Genomic DNA, 19,770 nt, shown 5'->3' with positions numbered 1-19,770 from the left:
GTAATGTTAAAGGAATAAATAAAATAGTTTGTACTGCCCTCTGCTGGAGAGCACCGCTCAGTGCAAGTATTAGTGAAAAAAACAGACTCGATAAAAAAAAGTTTATTTTTGAGCTGGTTGACACTAAGCGAGAGATTTAAAAAAACAAACAAAAAAAAAAACCCTATAACATAATTAATCTAACTGTGAATCTTTATGACATAATGCCGTGAAAATAAACTCAGACAATAATGGTTCTAGTTAGAAGTGCTTCAGGACAGACTGAGTACAAACAAATTCATATCAACACACAACAAAAATAGACTATATACATCAGACATGTTGATGTTAAAAAAATAAAGGCCGCATTTGTTGTTTTCTGAGGTGCGTTCTCCTGATTTTTAATAAAAAGTAAATAAAAAGTCCTGCTGCCTGACCCGTCCGCAGCACCAATGATTTGTTTCTCCCCCAAACGCCCCGACTTCATTCCAGGAAGCTGTCCAGAGTCAGACATGTTGGAATCTTAGAGGGAGGCCGACTCACTTTTTTCCTTTTGGCTTTCAGCAGAGGCCGGATCTCGGATAAAGGAGACTGGATCAAAGAGTTCGGTGAAGGAATGATGACATGCTGGTCCAAAAACAACTTGGGAAATTTACAGCAAATACCTAACGTGCTTTTTAAGAGCTAGAATTGAGAACAAATTTGAATTTATTGTGGATTTTCTCATATATACCCACACACGACCACTGATATTTGGTTAAATGTTCTTTAGCAAGATGCAGAGAAACACTAATACTGGCAGTAGCAACTGAAACCTGGTTACATCTAGAAAACAACCCCGCCAACAAACCAACTACTTTGAAGCTGCAGTATGAAATTTCTATGAAATAAAATGAAATGTTTGTTGAAAATGTCGTTTTGGTGTAACAGTATGGAATGAGACAGAACCTTTGGTAAAAGGTTTATTTTTGTTTTGTTTCCACCTAAAATAAATGACCTCCTCTTTCAGTAAATGAATAAACGGACAAAACCTGTAACATCAACAAAGACCATTTTGAACTTTTTTCTGCCACAGAAGTGAAAACAGGAAGAAAAAAGAAAGGATACAGGTTGGATAAATTTCGTCCGTCCTCCTAATCCATCGTAGCCAGTTTGGACCTAATGAAAAGAAAAACCAAAAACTAAATAAGACAGATGGTACTTCGAGATTTGTAGATTGATTATGTTGTACATACGACTCCAGCCTTCTTCTGAGGGTCCAACATGCTTCCAAAAGTTTTCTTTCTGAAGAGAAGGGAGTTCCTCAAAAAAGGATCAAGCGTTGAATCTTCATTCTGAGCCAACGGCAGAAAATCACTGCGTTACGCTCAACGGGTGATAGTCAGACATGTCTTGCAGAGAGATCACTTCAAGCCTTACCTTGCTCAGAGAGGAAAGTTTCTCGCCGTGTTTCGACGAAGACGTTCTAGAAATGAAACAAGTGTTCTCCGTCTGAGCCTTAAATCGACTGACTCGTCATCCGAACCCGTCGACTCAAAGAGCTTACCCCGGTCGCTCCAGCCGCATCTTCTTCGAGGGAACCTGGGCTGGTCTCTTTGACGCGGCATCGGGCGTGGCGATGTCATAGGTCATGTTGAGGTCGATGTCGTCTCCGTGCGCCGGCTGGTGCAGGCGGGGGGGCTTCAGTTCCAGAGGTGCCGGGCTGCGGAGAAAAGCCCCCGGTGAATGACCGACAGAGTTTCCTGGGAAACCGCTTCGACGCCAGAGGAGGCGCCGAGAGAACGAACCTTTCGAAGACGAGCCTGCTGAGGGCTTCGTTGGTGCGTGTCGGCGTGCTCAGAGTCTTCTGGAGAAACTCCACTTTCTTCTTGAGACTCTGGGGACAGAACGCGGGCAGGAATCGGCACAAGCCCCTGGGAGAGTGCAAGTGTATGTGTTCGTCTGATCTGCTCTTACGGAGATCTCCTTGTCGGCGCCGGCCAGGTCTTTCTGCAGAGACTTCAGCTCCTCTTTGAGTTGATGCGACTCCAGGGAAGCCTTCTGCAGCTAAAAAACAAAACAACCAAAAAAAAAAAAAAAAACAGTGGACAATCAGGAAGATGTTTTTTGGGACGTTTCACTTAAAGCTCCAGACGTGACGCTACCTTGCTGTTTGAGGAGAGAACTTCTCTCTTCAGCTTCTCGCACATGTCGTTTGAAGACTTGAGGCTTCCTTTGAGGTTATCATATTCTCTGAGTACAAGGAAGTAGATGAAAATGTTTTGAGGAAATAGAATTAAGAAAAATTATTCATTCTGATAGGTTTTCTTTCTGTCAAATTTAAATTAACTTATTACAAGATACTAGATATCACATATCCAGAAGGGCAACAAGTACTGCTGATTACTGTGTCTGACCTCAATGGATCAAGAGTCACTACAAACTCTCCCACCGCTGAACAGTTCTTTAAATCGGAAGAAATATGTCATTAGTAATTAGCTTTTACTAATTTCAACTTGCTTTGGATTTAACTTGCAGGTAAAGCCGGAGAACGAGGCAGAGCGCCATGTTGAGAGGACTTTCCTTCCTCAAAAGTCTCACTGAGAATCGTTTATCAAAGATTGAGGGTAGATCTGGATGCAGAGGTGGTGGCAGGAGAATTATTTATGAAACTGCGAGCAAGAGGGGTAAAGCAAAACAACTGGCACAGAATCGGCCACAATTAAGGTCTGCCAGGTCAAAGTTCAAAGTCAACCTTTATTTATACAGCACATTTACAACAGCCAACTGACCAAAGTGCTTCACAACAAACATCATCACAGGTAGATAAATGATAAAATTAAGTTTAGTTAAAAATAATAAGACAAACATAAAATTGGCAGAGATACCAAAAGCTAACAGTGTGAATAAAAACCAAGGTCACATCTACAGTTAGCTCTATAGAGGTTAGCTATGAGGCAGCTAGCTACAGATGTCACCTGGTGGACCTTTAATTTTGGGCGATTCTGTGACCACCAAACCACCAAAAAAAATGATAAAATTATGTGCCGGTTTATTGGTGCTGGTGACTTTTAAGACTAATAATTAAAACATTTTTTTTTTTAAAACACGTAAAAGTCGGTTTTGGCCAAAAGCAGCAGCTCAGGCTTTTTAAAACTTGGGGATCGGCCAAAAAACTCCATCGGATACACCCCTAGTGTGTACACTGGCCAATATATCTGGATGTTGACGAATCTGTCAGCTAGAAATAATTATTTACTGTTCGTAGGCAGATTTTGTGACCTTAACAGAACGTGTGACATGGATGAGGAGACGGTGACCCCTGCAACAACAACAACAACAAAAATCCATCAATCGAAAGAAAGGATCCAGCCTAACCAGCTGGTGCTTACTTCTTCAGAGAGATGCAGTAAATGGAGAGCTGCTCCATTGCTGCCTGGCTCACACCCATATCTGTGATCATGGACTCCACTTCGCCTCGCTGACCCTGCAGCAGCACATCCAGGCTGGGGAAGACAACAGCAATTAAAGTCAAAACGATTTCATCAGAATAAATCCATTCTGCTTCCTGTGACACATAATCCCCCTCCCCACCACTCAGCTAAAGTGAACATTTAAACTCCTCGTTTTACCCTTCAAAGGTTTTCATTTTGGCCCTCAGTCTGCGGACCTCCTCCTTCGCCGCCTGAATTTCATTCTGCTGCGCCTCCAAATAAACCATCTGCTTCTGTTGACACATCCAAACATTACCAGGCCGACCAATTACGCTCTCACGGGGAGGATTCATCGCGTCGGCCTCGAAACAAAAATCCGTACTTTGAGAGCGACGCAGACCATCTCCTTTTCCGAGACCTCTTTCCGCATGGCGTCCAGGTCTCTCCTCTGCTTGTTCACCGTGTCCTTCAAGCCGTCCATCGCCTTCTGTTTCTCCCGCCAGTCTCGATCTGAAAAAGTAAACAAACAGAAACGATTAGATAGTCGATCAGCTGGCCTTCAAATTGAAAGGGGAAATTAAAGGTGTGGAGCACCTTTTGTGCTTAGCAGTGCCTTCATTCGATCAACCTCATTCTGTGAAAAACATGTAGAGAACACACTTAAGTGAAATGCAAAAACACATGCTAGAGAGCAGAATCTGTCAATTTTACCTTGATCGGACCAATTAAAATTAAATTAAATTAATTTTTTAAAATCTCTCTTGGACCATTTGCTTACTTGCAGGCTCTCTGGATCTACAGACCCTTCCTCCCCCTCTCCTCCAATGTCGAAGAACAGTTTGTTAATAATGTGTCGGGTGCTAACCTACAGAAGAAGAAGAAGAAAGTTATGGATCAATATGTATGAGCACATAGTTCAGATCAGGCTCTGTTTTCTTTGTTATTGTGGGCTACAGTACCTGTTTCCGGCACTGAGGACAGGTTTTGGTAGGAGCGGTCTGAAACCACTGAAGAAGACTGGAAGAAATTAGGAAAATATATTTTACACACACACAAGAAATGTGCTGACATTTTAGGAGAATATTGACGGATTAGGACAGTTTAAATCGTCTTACCATTCGTAGTGAAAAGTGTGTCCGCAGTGAATGGCAGACACATCTTTGGCGTGATCAAAGAAGTCCGAGCAGATTGTACAATAGGCTCGAATGGGCATTTTCTTTTTTCTTAAAAAAAAAAGCCGGAAAAGGAAAAAAAAGGCTCGACCTGTTCGTGTTATATAAAAGAAACAACAAACGGTTCACGTCACGACTTTACTGTGTTACTATCTCACCAACTGTCAGCGTGTTTAACAGGACATGTTTTAAAATGAATGTTGTCGTCTCATGAGACACAGTGATAGCTACAACAGCAACGTAGCTAACACCTACATTACCTGTGTTCATACTTACTAAACAGAGACGCTAAGTTACAGCACAGTCCTTCGTAACAACCTCAATCATCCCTAAACATATCCGTAAAGCTTTATTTGAACGTAGTTAGCGCCACATTGTAACTCAAACCATAGCTAGCTAACAGTCACACAACATTTCCTCCATCTCTGTGTGTTTCCCCGCGAGACGTTCAAACGTAAGTCCCGCCCCCACATGGTGCGTTCACTGTACTTTATGTGCGTCAGTTTTGTCGCTGTCAGTTTGTCCAGTGGTAGATTATGTAGGGATGAAAATGTTTTCTTTTTGCCATGCCATTAATGGTACACAGACATTGAACACAAAAGTAAAATTCTGATTTATACTTCGTGGCAGTTTGTTACAGCAAAAAGAACAAACACTCATCTTTTAACACCAAATTAATAAGTTATATTATTGTTTATAAAACATAAGTTCTTTTGAAATACTGCTCCTCAGTTTGTACACAACAAATTTAGACTTGGTAAACTTTGAAAAGCTAAAATATGGAATGTTTATATTGTGGCCCTTGGTTACCAGAAAATGCTGTCATCTCTTAGCAACGGCTAAACAACAAGTGTTGTTATTGTTCAAAAAACAGGATTTCCTCTGCTCTTTTAAAATCCTAGTCATTTTATTCTACTTAAGAATTGTCAATTTGGTGAATTTTGGAGAAAAGTAAAAATATTTTTTTGCCATTAATGGTACAAAGACATTGAACACAAAAGTAATATTCTGATTTATACTTCATGGCAGTTTGTTACCAGAAAAAGAAAAAAACACTCATCTCTTAACATCAAATTAACAAGTTATATTATTGTTTATACAGTATAAGTTGTTTTGAAATACTGCTTATATGCTTAGACAACACATTTAGAGTTGGTAAAGTTTGTAAAACTAAAATACTGTATGTAATGTTTACATTTTGGCCCTCAGTTACCAGAAAATGCTGTCATCTCTTAGCAACTGCTTAAAAACAAATATTGTTATTGTTCAAAAAACATAAGATTTCCTCTGCTCTTTTAAAATACTACTGATCTTATTCTACTTGAGAATTGTCAAGTTGGTGAATTTTGGAGAAAAGTGAAAATGCTTGTTTTGCCATTAATGGTACAAAGACATTGAACACAAAAGTAAAAATCTGATTTAAACTTCATGGCAGTTTGTTACCAGAAAAAAACGCTCATCTCTTAGCACCAAATTAATAAGTAATATTATTGTCTATAAAACATAAGATCTATTTAAATACTGCCTATATGCTTAGACAACAAATTTAGAGTTGGTAAACTTTGAAAACCTAAAATATGTAATGTTTACATTGTGGCCCTTGGTTACCAGAAAATGCAGTCATCTCTTAGCAACTGCTTAACAACAAGTATTGTTATTGTTCAAAAAACATAAGATTTCCTCCGCTCTTTTGAAATACTACGTATCTCATAATACTTAAGAATCGTCACTTTGGTGAATTTTACAGAAAAGTTAGTTTGTTTGTTTTTTTATCATTGATGGTAAATATACTATAAAGCAGAAATTGAACATAAAAGTAAAAATCTGATTTATGCTTCGTGACAGTTTGTAACCAGTAAAAGAAAAAAACGCAAATTTCTTAGCACCAATTAATAAGTAATATTATTGTTTATACAATATAAATTCATTTTAAATACTGCTTATATGCTTACACAACAAATTTAGAGTTGGTAAACTTTGAAAAACTAAAATATGTTATGTTTACATTGTGGCCCTTGGTTACCAGAAAACGCTGTCATCTCTTAGCAACAGCTTAACAACAAATATTGTTATTGTTCAAAAAACATCAGATTTCCTCAGCTCTGTTTAAATACTACGTATCTTATTCTCCTTAAGAATCGTCACTTTGGTGAATTTTACAGAAAAGTGAAAATGTTTTTTTTTTGCCATTAAAGGTACACAGACATTGAATACAAAAGTAAAATTCTGATTTATACTTCGTGGCAGTTTGTTACAAGAAAAAGAAAAAACGCTCATCTTTTAACACCAAATTAATAAGTTATATTATTGTTTATAAAACATAAGTTCTTTTGAAATACTGCTCCTCAGTTTGGACACAACAAATTTAGATTTGGTAAACTTTGAAAAACTAAAATATGTAATGTTTACATTCTGGCCCTTGGTTACCAGAAAATGTTGTCATTGCTTAGCAACGGCTTAACAACAAGTATTGTTATTGTTCAAAAAACATGATTTCCACTGCTCTGTTGAAATCCTAGTCATTTTATTCTACTTAAGAATTGTCAATTTGGTGAATTTTGAAGAAAAGTGAAAATGTTTTTTTTGCCATTAATGGTACAAAGACATTGAACACAAAAGTAAAATTCTGATTTATACTTACCAGAAAATTTCGCTCAACTCTTAACACAAAATTAATAAGTTATATTATTGTCTATAAAACATAGGTTCTTTTGAAATACTGCTTATATGCTCACACAACAAATTTAGAGTTGGTAAACTTTGAAAAACTAAAAATTGTAATGTTTACATTGTGGCCCTTGGTTACCAGAAAACGCTAGCAACAGCTTAACAACAAATATTGTTATTGTTCAAAAAACATAAGATTTCCTCTGCTCTTTTGAAATACTACTTATCTTATAAACCTTAAAAATTGTCACTTTGGTGAATTTTACAGAAAAGTTAGTTGTTTTTGTTTTTTTATCATTGATGGTAGATATACTATAAAACAGAAATTGAACATAAAAGTAAAAATCTGATTTATGCTTCGTGACAGTTTGTTACCAGAAAAATAAAAAAAATGCTAATTTCTTAGCACCAAATTAATAAATAATACTATTGTTTTTTAAAATATAAGTTCTATTTAAATACTGCCTATACGCTTAGACAAAAAATTTAGAGTTGGTAATCTTTGAAAAACTAAAATATCTAATGTTTACATTGTGGCCCTTGGTTACCAGAAAACGCTGTCATCTCTTAGCAACAGCTTAACAACAAATATTGTTATTGTTCAAAAAACATCAGATTTCCTCAGCTCTTTTGAAACACTACTTATCTTATAAAACTTAAGAATCGTCACTTTGAAAAATAGACATGTTAAGATATCAGAAATATAAAAAAAAATTCAGAAAATCGACAGGCAAAATGCCACTAATCCATCACTCGCTTTACTGAAGCCACGACTGGATCTTCAAACTGAACTTGTTCCCCTAACAATTGATGCGGAGCGTCTCTTGATTCTATCTCGAGCCTCTTATTATGAGCATGAAGAAAAACCAAGTAGGCTCCTGGCGCATCAACTGAAACGAAAAGCTAGCTCTCACACAATATCACAAATCAAGGATCAGTTAGGCAATCTCGTGTCCAATCCTGTTTCTATCAGTGACATTTTTAAGAAATTTTATTGTAATCTGTATAAATCTGAACTACAATCTGGCTCGGATGAGTTATTTGCCTTTCTTCAGAATATTGACATCCCTAGGATAAATAAATTGGTTTCTGATCAACTTGATGCGCCCATTAAATTGGAAGAAATTTTTACATCAATCAATAATATGCAGAGTGGTAAGGCCCCCGGCTCGGATGGATTTCCTGCCGAATTTTTTAAGAAATTCAAATTCTCGATAGGTTTGGTTTTGGAGGGAGGTTTTTGGCCTTGATCAAGCTACTTTATTCATCTGCTCAAGCTTGTATTGTCACTAACTCCGTCCAATCTGATTATTTTCCGTTGGGACGTGGTACTAGACAGGGTTGTCCTCTTGTTTGCATTAGCCATTGAACCTCTTTCTGCTGCGCTAAGATCCCTCTCTTCTTTTCATGGAATTATCCGCTCTGGTGTTGAACTTAAACTGTCCTTGTATGCAGACGACCTTCTCTTATATGTTTCGGATCCCTTACACAGTCTTCCTCCAATTTTGGATTTCCTTGAAAAATTTGGATCTTTCTCTGGCTACAAAATTAATTTGCTTAAAAGTGAATGCTACCCAGTAAATTCATTGGCTTTGGAACTTAGACAATCTGACATTCCTTTTAGACTCAGCCCTTCAGGGTTTAGGTACTTGGGAATTAATATTACTCGTATTCTGCCCTCAGTGTTTTCTCTGAATTTTGCCCCCCTAGTCTCTCAAATTGCATCAGATTTTCGGAGATGGAACTCTCTCCCTCTTTCATTAATTAGCAGAATTAATGTTATTAAAATGAATGTTCTACCTAGATTTCTTTTTTTATTTCAATGTATCCCTTTTTTCTTGCCTAAACAGTTCTTGAAGTCCCTGGATCAGATGGTTTCTTCATTTGTATGGAACAATAAGGCCCCCAGATTGAGGCTTTCTCTATTGCAACTGTTCACCACAAGTGGTGGTCTTTCCTTACCCAATTTTGCATATTACTGGTCTTCACATATTCATACATTGAGTTATTGGCTAAATTCACCCAATCTGTTCTGGTGTAAACTTGAAATTCAATCGATATCTACATCTTTTTCACCTGCCTCAATTATTTATTCATCACTACCAATTAAACTACCTTCTGTTGTTACAAATCCTATAGTGCTCTCTACACTTAAGATCTGGTCACAATTTAGATCCCATTTTAAATTTATGTCTCCCTCTAATAAAATGCCGTTATTAAAAAATCATATATTTTCTCCTACGACCACTAATGTTGGCTACAGAGTTTGGCATGAGAGAGGCATTTTTTCAATGATAGATCTCTACAAAGATGGTCTATTTCTTAGTTTTTCGGAGTTGTCCTCAAAATTTAACATACCTACTTCTCATCTGTTTCTCTATTTCCAAATTAGACATTGTGTTTCTTCGTTGTTCCCAAATTTTCCAACTCTTCCTGTTGACCCACCATGGGTCGACCTACTAGTTTTGAAACCCAATCTGAAATCACCCCTCTCTAATATATATGGAAAGCTTATGGGAATTGAGCCCGACTCATCGGGTAAATCCAGAACTCTTTGGGAACGTGAATTGGGTGTTGAACTGTCTGATTCATGGTGGGATAAAGTTATTCTCGATATACGCCAAAGCACACCATGTGCCAGGTTACAGCTTGTACAGTTTAAAGTGATAAACAGAGTCCACTTCTCAAAATCCCGTCTTTCTGAAATTTTCCCTTCGATTTTGGACCAGTGTGACAGGTGCCGGACCTCTCCCTGCAACTTAAGTCATATGTTTTTCTTTTGTCCGAGTTTACCAAAATTTTGGGACTATGTCTTTTCCACACTCTCAGGGGTTTTTGGAATCCAGATCCAAAGAGATCCACTAATTGCCATTTTTGGAGTTCCAGGAACCTCACTTAATCTGTCGCCCCTGCAGGGGGAGGTCTTGGCTTTCTGTTCTCTGCTTGCCAGGCGCTGCATTTTACTCTGCTGGAAATCCCCTATACCGCCATCTACTTCTCAATGGCTTAATACTGTTAGATCATGCTTAAGGATAGAAAAGATTCTATTAACAGTAAAAGGTAATTCAGCAAAATTTACTCACAAGTGGGCACCTCTTATGACATACATAAAATCTCTGCCTTAATAATATATAGATTGATGTGACTGACCCATCATGTCATGTGACTTAAATTTACAGAATAATTGAGTGAAATGTTGTTGCCTTTAAGCTTCTCAATGCCGTCCAACCCCCAATTTTTTTTATTTTTTTAAATATATTTATTTATTTTGGTTGTTAATGAATTCTTTTTTATGTAATTATACTTATTTGGTCTCGTTTTTGTTATGTCAATATGGGGATTTATGTTCGCTACGGGGAAAGGGAAGGGAAGAAGGAAAGAAAATGAGAGAAGGAAGAGGGAAAAGGGGGTAAAAAACCTGTGTAAAAAAGAAAAAAAAAATTGGAGAAGTCATGTAAGCTTTGCAAAATGTATGTAATATCAACGTATGTATGATCTCCTGATAAAAAAATAAATGATACACAGCAAAAAAAAAAAAAAAAAAAAAGAATCGTCACTTTGGTGAATTTTACAGAAAAGTTAGTTTGTTTGTTTTTTATCATTGCGGTAGAAATGATATAAAACAGAAATTGACCATAAGAGTAAAAATCTGATTTATGCTTCGTAGCAGTTTGTTACCAGAAAAAGAAAAAAAACGCTCAACACTTAACACCAAATTAATAAGTTATATTATTGTCTATAAAGCATAAGTTCTTTTGAAATACTGCTTATATGCTTAGACAACAAGTTTAGAGATGGTAAACTTTGAAAAACTAAAATATGTAATGTTTACATTGTGGCCTTGGTTACCAGAAAATGCTTTCATCTCTTAGCAACAGCTATCAACAAATGTTGTTGTTCAAAGAATATAAGATTTCGTCTGCTCTTTTGAAATACTACGTATCTTTTAATACTTAAGAATCATCTCTTAACACCAAATTAATAAGTAATATTATTGTTTATAAAACATAAGTTCTTTTTAAATACTGCTTATATGCTTAGACAACAAATTTAGAGTTGGTAAATTTAGCAAAACTAAAATATCTAATGTTTACATTGTGGCCCTTGGTTACCAGAAAACGCTGTCATCTCTTAGCAACAGCTTAACAACAAATATTGTTATTGTTCAAAAACATCATTTCCTCTGCTCTTTTAAAATACTACTCATCTTATTCTACTTACGAATTGTCAAGTTGGTGAATTATGGAGAAAAGTAAAAATTCTTTTTTACCATAAATGGTACACAGACATTGAACACAAAAGTAAAAATCTGATTTATGCTTCGTGACAGTTTGTTACCAGAAGAAAAACTTTCATCTCTTAACACCAAATTAATAAGTAATATTGTTATTGTTCAAAAAACATAAGATTTCCTCTTCTCTTTTAAAATACTACTCATCTTATTCTACTTAAGAATTGTCAAGTTGGTGAATTATGGAGAAAAGTAAAAATGCTTTTTTACCATAAATGGTACACAGACATTGAGCACGAAAGAAAAAAACTGATTCATGCTTGGAGACAGTTTGTTACAAGAAAAAGAATAAATGCTCGTCTCTTAACACCAAATTAATAAGTAATATTATTGTTTATAAAACATATGTTGTTTTTAAATACTGCTTATATGCTTAGACAACAAGTTTAGAGTTGGTAAACTTTGAAAACCTAAAATATCTATTGTTTACATTGTGGCCCTTGGTTACCAGAAAAGCTGTCATCGCTTAGCAACTGCTTAACAACAAGAATTGTTATTGTTCAAAAAACATAATTTCCTCTGCTCTTTTATAACACTACTCATCTTATTCTACTTAAGAATTATCAAGTTGGTGAATTTTGGAGAAAAGTGAAAATGGTGTTTTTTGCCATTATTGGTACACAGATATTGAAAACAAAAGTAAAAATCTGATTCATCCTTTGAGACAGTTTGTTACGAGAAAAAGAAAAAAAGCTCATCTCTTAACACCAAATTAATAAGTAATATTATTGTTTATAAAAACATATGTTGTTTTTAAATACTGCTTATATGCTTAGACAACAAGTTTAGAGTTGGTAAACTTTGAAAACCTAAAATATCTAATGTTTACATTGTGGCCCTTGGTTACCAGAAAACGCTGTGATCGCTTAGCAACTGCTTAACAACAAATATTGTTATTGTTCAAAGAACATACAATTTCCTCTGCTCTTTTAAAACACTACTCATCTGATTATACTTAAGAATTGTCAAGTTGGTGAAGTTTGGAGAAAAGTGAAAATGTTGTTTTACCATTAATGGTACACAAACATTGAACACAAAAGTAAAAATCAGATTTATGACTCGTGACAGTTTGTTACCAGAAGAAAAATGCTCATCTTTTAACACCAAATTAATAAGTAATATTATTGTTTATAAAATATAAGTTCTTTTGAAATACTGCTTATATGCTTAGACAACAAATTTAGAGTTGGTCAATTTTGCAAAACTAAAATATCTAATGTTTACATTGTGGCCCTTGGTTACCAGAAAACGCTGTCATCGCTTAGCAACTGCTTAACAACAAGAATTGTTATTGTTCAAAAAACATAATTTCCTCTTCTCTTTTAAAATACTACTCATCTTATTCTACTTAAGAATTGACAAGTTGGTGAATTTTGGAGAAAAGTGAAAATGGTGTTTTTTGCCATTAATGGTACACAGACATTGAAAACAAAAGTAAAAATCTGATTCATCCTTTGAGACAGTTTGTTACGAGAAAAAGAAAAAAAGCTCATCTCTTAACACTAAATAAGAAATGTTATTGTTTATAAAATATTAGTTCTTTTGAAATACTGCTCCGCAGTTTGGACACAACAAATTTAGAGTAGGTAAACTTTGAAAACTTAAAATATCTAATGTTTACATTGTGGCACTTGGTTACCAGAAAATGCGGTCATCTCTTAGCAACAGCTTAACAACAAATATTGTTATTGTTCAAAAAACATAAGGTTTCCTCCGCTCTTTTAAAATACTACTCATCTGATTCTACTCAAGAATTGTCCTGTTGGTGAATTTTGGAGAAAAGTGAAAAGGTTTTTTACCATTAATCGTACACAGACATTGAACACAAAAGTAAAAATCTGATTTAAAATTCATGGCAGTTTACCAGAAAAAACGCTCATCTTTTAACACCAAATTAATGAGTAATATTATTGTTTATAAATCATAAGTTCTTTTTAAATTTACTCAAACCATTTTTCTCGGGATAAATAATCCTTGAAATTATACTCAGATTATTTCTGAGATTATCACTGGGTAATTAGTCATCTGAAGGTTTTGATTGTGTCTATGTTGTTCCTGGTTGTCTGAAGGGCCGTTTTCATGTTCGGTTCCATTCAACCTTAACAGACATAAACATGAAGTGAATAAATAAATTTTTAATCAGTTTTTTTGCACAAAATCATTATTATTTAATTATTATTAATTTTATTATTAATAATAATAATAATAAACATGATTTAAATAATTCCAAACGGTCTGTCAGCTTTCTTTCTTTGCTAGCCCCCTGGTTGCGCTACTTCCAGACGTGTATTTTCATATTTAAGCATTTAACCAATCACATTTCCGCCACTGTTTGTTGCCAGGGTCAACAGAAATCTGCCAGGAGGCCTTCACAATCAGTTCTGCGGGCCCTGCAGCATAAAATAATGTCGATTTTGCTTCAACCAATCAGATTTTGAGTTGGCGACACCATGGCCCTCTAGCAGGCGTGCGGAAATGTCAGCGTATTCACGGGCTTTGATTGGATAGTCAAAGAGTGGATTAGCCAGAGCTAGCAAACTGCATCTGTAGCGAGCTGCAGAAGCAGCCCCAGAAGTTTCGGGAATACCAGAAAAAATTCCCGCATGCAGCCTTTTCCAGCTTAGCACAGAGCCACGGAACACTTTTCGACCTGTCTCGGCTAAGAACAGAACTAACTGTAATGTATACCATGGAGGATTTTGCAGGAAAATCTCCCCCTGATCTTCTTGACTTCCTTCAGCAGAAAAATCCGAATGAGAGCATGAGGCAGCTATACATATTTGTGCGTTTGGCGGTGACCATACCCGTGTGTACTGCTTCTGTTGAACGGACATTCTCAGCCCTTAAGCGAATTAAAATTTATGCCAGAAATACGACAGGGCAGGCTCAACCTTCAGCATTAGCTCCGATGGCGACAGAAAAGGACTTCTTAACGGAACTGAAACGCACGGATAATCTGCACAACAGAGTCATTGAAATCTTCTTGCGGAAAGAAAGGAGGATGGATTTTGTGTACAAATAATCAGGATTTTTGGTGAGTAAAATGTTGCTTATATTCCTAAATAATATTGCAGGTTATTTAACAGGTTATTTTTGATGCTTTTTTATGTGTGTCGCAGCTGTAGACGTTTTATAGCCATAAAATAGTAATTGAGGGTTGGTTGATTCAGACGGAGCACTGCTGAAGGCCTAGGTGTGAAATGCACGGCCCGCCACTGGTTTAAAGCAACCAGTTGCCTTCAGAAGCCACCTCTTGGGTACACTGCATCCTCTCAGTAGTAGCTGCAGTAACCAATGTTTATTTTTTACCGTACATATTTGTTAAAAAAATATTACCGTTTCGTAACAGTATAATATGAGACAGATAACTAATGCTTGAAGTGCATTAAACAGAACACATACGTAGAGAATTATAACATTTCCTATTCATTTTTATATTTCTTTTTTTAATCTACATTGAACATCAATGTGTCAATTTACTACTGTTACCATGTTATCATGCCTCCCAACAATAAAGGACATTAGAAAAAGACTCAAAGGTTATGGAAAACTCATTTATTGTTACTGACTTATGAGATTTTCAAATAATAAATTCTAAAACTGATTACATCCTTCTTACAGGAAATTGTTCAAATTTATTTCTGACAATGTTGGTAAATAACAAGTTAATATGAATTTTGTCACACCTCAGGCAACTCTTACCTTTCAAGAATAGAATCTCTGTAAATGATACTGATGCAGGAGGTAAAACTACAAACAGCTTCTAATTACAGGTTAGTGAAGCCTCCCTGACTCTACCTTGGTTTGTGAGCCTGAATGTCCTTGAAGATTACAGAGCTGTTGGTGAAGTTGGCAATTATAATGCCTTGTAAAAAAGATTGCATAACTCCTGAACTATTTTCACATTTCGTCCTGTTATAGCCACAAACGTCAGAGGATTTTATAGAAGTTTTTATATGATAAATAAAGTGGTGTATCATTATGAAGTGGAAGGAAAACTATTTTTATATTTCTTATTACAAATAAAAAAAAGCTACCAATTGGAAGATTTATTTGTTTAAAGGAGTGGTGGACCGTCGGGGCCTGCAAGGCCTTCTCTGCTGGCCTAAAAATATCTGAATCACAGACTGATGTTAATTATATTTTGTCCATGAATACCTATTAAAACACGGGAAACTAGGAAGTTTGTATTAGGAAGCTCATCCGCTTCCTAAAACACACAAAGCCAGCAGGCCAGTAACTTTCCCATTCACACTTGATCGTCACGCCCACAGCGACACACACACACCACCCAGTGTGTGTGTGTTGATGTAGTCAGTCACGCCCACAGCGACACACACACACCATCCAGGTGTCAAAGCCTCGTGCTCCTGTCATATCAATGATTACTTGTTTCATTCATAAGGCTGTTACAGAGCCTCACTGAAAACTTGTCATTATTATCATTAACCGTTTGGTGCAAAACACTGATTGAAAATTTATTTATTTTTTTTTACTGCATGTCTATGTTTGTTAAGGCTGAGATGAAACGGCACTGAAAGCCCTTTGACCCATTAAGAGAGCAAGCTGAGTAGTAAATAAAAGTTGAATGGTGAAAATAGTATAAAGTGTACAGGAGAAGAAGCGTAGTGAAATTTACGGAGCAACCAGAAAAGTAGAACTCAATAGTGTGAATGAATGCCTACAGCATTCACACTAATAAAAATGGGTAGGGCAGTAAAGTGGAGGGACCAATGGCTCCCTGCCCCTCCACCCCCGTTCCAGCGAAGCTCCACAGGTCATTTCCAGTTCAGACTTGTGGGAATAATGTATTTAGTGCCCACAGATTTTTTTTTTTTTTTCATAGCACATGCTCACTGTGTGGCATTAGTACCCCAGCAACAGTTGCCATGCTGCTGACAATGATGTCATCAGAATAACTTCAAATGATGTCTGTGTCATGAGGTCCTTCTAAGGGCCTTTGTGATGTCATAAAGACCATGACATCACCAACTGCTCAGTTAATTCTCTGGTCAGTCAACAAAAAATTCATTTGGACATTTTAGCTTACAGAGAAAAGATGAGTAACCAAAGTGACGTCTACGTGAGACCTACGGACTCCTTATCGAAAAGGATTAGGAAGACTTTCTGTAACAGAGTTCATCCGGGGCGAATCACCCCAGATTACAGAAAGAAAAAGTTTCTTGATGAACTTCTTTGGGCAATAATTGAAAAGACAGCCGACGGACCAACACTGCATCTCGTAAGACAAACCTTTCATGAGCAACACCAGAAGGTTTTGCTTTTACTTCAGAAAGAAACAGGAGCGTTAAATGTTGATGTTCTTTCTGAAGTGTCGGAGGAATTAAATAACAGGATCTACAGAAGCATTACGAGAGATGCATTCCAATTCGCCTCTGCACTAAACTTAGTAGCGCTTCTCGACTACCCGGAAGGACACGACGTTATTGTTAGAAAATTTAAACGCCACCTGGAAAATCCAGTTCCCCCAAGAAAAAGGTTTGTTTCTACAAAGAAATGGATAAGAGAGACTTTTTTTCCTACTGAAGAATTGTATTCTGAAGAAAACTGCCTGAGCGAAGATTATTCTAAGGCAAACATGGATCCAGAACGATTTCTGAAAGATGCGAACAAAATGGGCTTCAAACGGGGAACCGAAGACGAACGGAAACACATGGTGGAAAAAATATTTTGGCGATTAATTTATAAATCAAGCAACAGGTCCACATACGCCCATTACCAAATGAAGCACACAGACCCAGTCCACAAGAAACTTGCCCCAAAACTCTGGGAAGCAGTAAGAGACATAGATTTTGTATTCTTTGAAGAAATGGAAAGAAAACTTTGCAATGACATCTTTCAACTTCTGAGTGGCAATGACGATGTGGTCAAGGAATTGCTGTTCAAAATGATTAAGAGTGAGAACCCGATCGTCATCTACAAGCTCACAGAATCTTTCCGAAGAACCCTGGCCCGACCTAGAAAAGTTCACCTGCAAAAAAACTATATGAGAAAAGCATGGAAGTGGATTGAACACGCCGTCTGCTGTGGAGACGATTCTGAGGATCAGAGCCAAGAACCTTTTAACAATGGACCAAATTTTGAGCCTCACCCAGCCGCTGAGTCGGGACCGGCACCTGAGTCAGAACCAGCAGCTGACTCAGGACCGGCCTCTGAGTCGGGTCCAGCCCCTGACTTGGGACCGGCCTCTGAGTCGGGTCCAGCCCCTGACACAGGACCGGCCTCTGAGTCGGGTCCAGCCCCTGACTTGGGACCGGCCTCTGGCTAGAACCGGCAGCTGACTTGGGACCGGCCTCTGACTCGGGTCCAGCCCCTGACTCAGGACCGGCCTCTGAGTCGGGTCCAGCCCCTGAGTCAGAACCGGCAGCTGACTCGGGACCGGCCTCTGACTCGGGTCGTGCCTGTGACTCGGGACCGGCATCTGACTCGGGTCCGGCCCCTGACTTGGGACCGGCCTCTGAGTCGAGTCCAGCCCCTGAGTCAGAACCGGCAGCTGACTCAGAACTGGCCTCTGAGTCGGGTCCGGCCCGTGACTTGGGACCGGCCTCTGAGTCGAGTCCAGCCCCTGAGTCAGAACCGGCAGCTGACTCGGGACCGGCCTCTGAGTCGAGTCCAGCCCCTGAGTCAGAACCGGCAGCTGACTCGGGACCGGCCTCTGACTCGGGTTGTGCCTCTGAGTCGGGACCGGCATCTGACTTGGGACCGGCCTCTGACTCGGGTCGTGCCTCTGAGTCGGGACCAGCTCTTGAGTCCTGTGACTCGGGACCGGCCTCTGAGTTGGGACCGGCATCTGACTCAGGTCGTGCATCTGAGTCGGGACCGGCCCTTGAGTCGGAAACGGCCCCTGAGTCCGGACCGGCCCCTGAGTCCGGACCGGCCCCTGATTCGGGTCCGGCCTCTGACTCTGGTCCGGCCTCTGACTCTGGTCCTGCCTCTGACTCGGATCCTGCTTCTGACTCTGGACCAGCCACTGAGTCCGGACCGGCCCCTGACTCGGGACCGGCCCTTGAGTCAGGACCGGCCCCTGACTCGGGATCGGCCTCTGACTCGGGTCCGGCCTCTGACTCGGATCCTGCTTCTGACTTGGGACCGGCCTCTGAGTCGGGTCCAGCCCCTGACTTGGGACTGGCCTCTGAGTCGAGTCCTGCCCCTGAGTCGGGACCGGCCACTGAGTCGGGTCCTGCCTCTGACTCGGGTCCGGCCCCTAAGTCGGAATCGTCCTCTGAATCGGGACCATTCTCTGGGTCAGGAGCGCCCTCCGAGTCCCTCTGAGTCAGGAGGAGTTGAAAAAGAGAAACGTTCCCCTGTACCCTCTGATAAAAACGGTGAGTGAATGAAATCCACACCTTTCATGGTTCCTGAGATGTCAACATTTGTTTGGAGGCATCGGTTAGCACAGTTAGCACAGTTAGCACAAAAAACATGCTACATGCAGCACAAAGAAAACAATGTCAAAAGCTCAAATTATTCCCAGGTGTTAAAGAGCACAAAAGCTGTTAATTTTCATAAAAGTTCATTTTTATGAATTTTATGGATTCATAAAAAATAATTTTTTATGAAAATTCATTTCATAAAAAATAATTTTTTATGAAAATTCATTTCATAAAAATGAATTTTTTACTTTTAAAAAATAAATTTTTAAATTTTTTCGAAAATTTTATGAATTTTCATAAAAATTCATAAAAAGCTGAATAATATAAAAAGTATGAAGGTTATAAATACCAAGAGATATAGCCGGCATTAGGAGAGCAAGCTGAGTAGTCTAAACGTTTAATGGTGAAAACTGAACAATGTATGCAGGAGAAGAAGCGAGGCGAAATTTAGGGAGCAACCAGAAAAGTGGAACTCAATAGTGTGAATGTCTACAGCATTCACACTATTGAATATATAACCAATATGCCAATGAATGATATTCTGCAGTTGTTTGATGGGAGAAACCTATATCCTCTCACTGCAACAATGCAGCTCAGTTATAAATTAATAACATAAAACGAAAGGAAGCTGGTTCTCCCAGCTTTGTGTCCTTGTGACCTCAGGGTTATCAAGCTAGTGGCTAATGTGCTAAAACCACATTAGCCAAGATAGGCTAATGTTTATTTACCAACTTTATAATAAACAAACACTCTAGAATGCAGGACCCTGACATTTTAATCAAGATTTTAAAATGAATTCTAAATGAAAAGTCAACCACATAATGATGCTTTACAATAAAACATTGCTGTCAAGT

At 38.1% G+C, this 19,770-nt stretch overlaps 1 protein-coding gene across 2 annotated transcripts; it reads right to left on the bottom strand.

Moving 5' to 3' along the window:
* Nucleotides 1-82: 82 nt before the first annotated feature.
* LOC122833739 (TRAF-interacting protein) lies at nucleotides 83-5,237 on the bottom strand. Of its 2 annotated transcripts, XM_044121575.1 has the most exons (16): nucleotides 4,841-5,237; nucleotides 4,508-4,655; nucleotides 4,352-4,409; nucleotides 4,171-4,257; nucleotides 3,987-4,026; nucleotides 3,775-3,902; nucleotides 3,591-3,685; nucleotides 3,351-3,464; nucleotides 2,124-2,211; nucleotides 1,936-2,025; nucleotides 1,767-1,855; nucleotides 1,526-1,681; nucleotides 1,399-1,444; nucleotides 1,215-1,313; nucleotides 1,087-1,137; nucleotides 83-570 (listed from the first exon to the last, which is right to left on the bottom strand). In XM_044121575.1, the coding sequence occupies exons 2-16, from the start codon at nucleotides 4,603-4,605 to the stop codon at nucleotides 463-465; spliced, it is 1,347 nt and encodes a 448-aa protein (XP_043977510.1). In that variant the 5' UTR covers nucleotides 4,606-4,655; nucleotides 4,841-5,237; the 3' UTR covers nucleotides 83-462. The 2 variants fall into 2 exon arrangements, with proteins under 2 accessions (XP_043977510.1, XP_043977509.1); XM_044121574.1 differs by having other exon boundaries at nucleotides 4,508-5,237.
* Nucleotides 5,238-19,770: the final 14,533 nt, after the last annotated feature.

The sequence above is a fragment of the Gambusia affinis genome, linkage group LG07, assembly GCF_019740435.1.
Source record: "Gambusia affinis linkage group LG07, SWU_Gaff_1.0, whole genome shotgun sequence".
NCBI classification, from domain to species: domain Eukaryota; kingdom Metazoa; phylum Chordata; class Actinopteri; order Cyprinodontiformes; family Poeciliidae; genus Gambusia; species Gambusia affinis.
The sequence above is the reverse complement of the archived record's forward strand: the minus strand, read 5'-3'. Positions and strand labels throughout refer to the sequence as shown.

Coding starts and splice junctions, on each gene's coding strand:
- LOC122833739 (XM_044121574.1), bottom strand. CDS start 4,605: ATGCCCATTCGAGCCTATTGTACAATCTGCTCGGACTTCTTTGATCAC. Junction 4,410..4,507: donor CACACTTTTCACTACGAATG/GTAAGACGATTT, acceptor AATTTCTTCCAG/TCTTCTTCAGTGGTTTCAGA. Junction 1,856..1,935: donor GCGCCGACAAGGAGATCTCC/GTAAGAGCAGAT, acceptor TTCTGTCCCCAG/AGTCTCAAGAAGAAAGTGGA.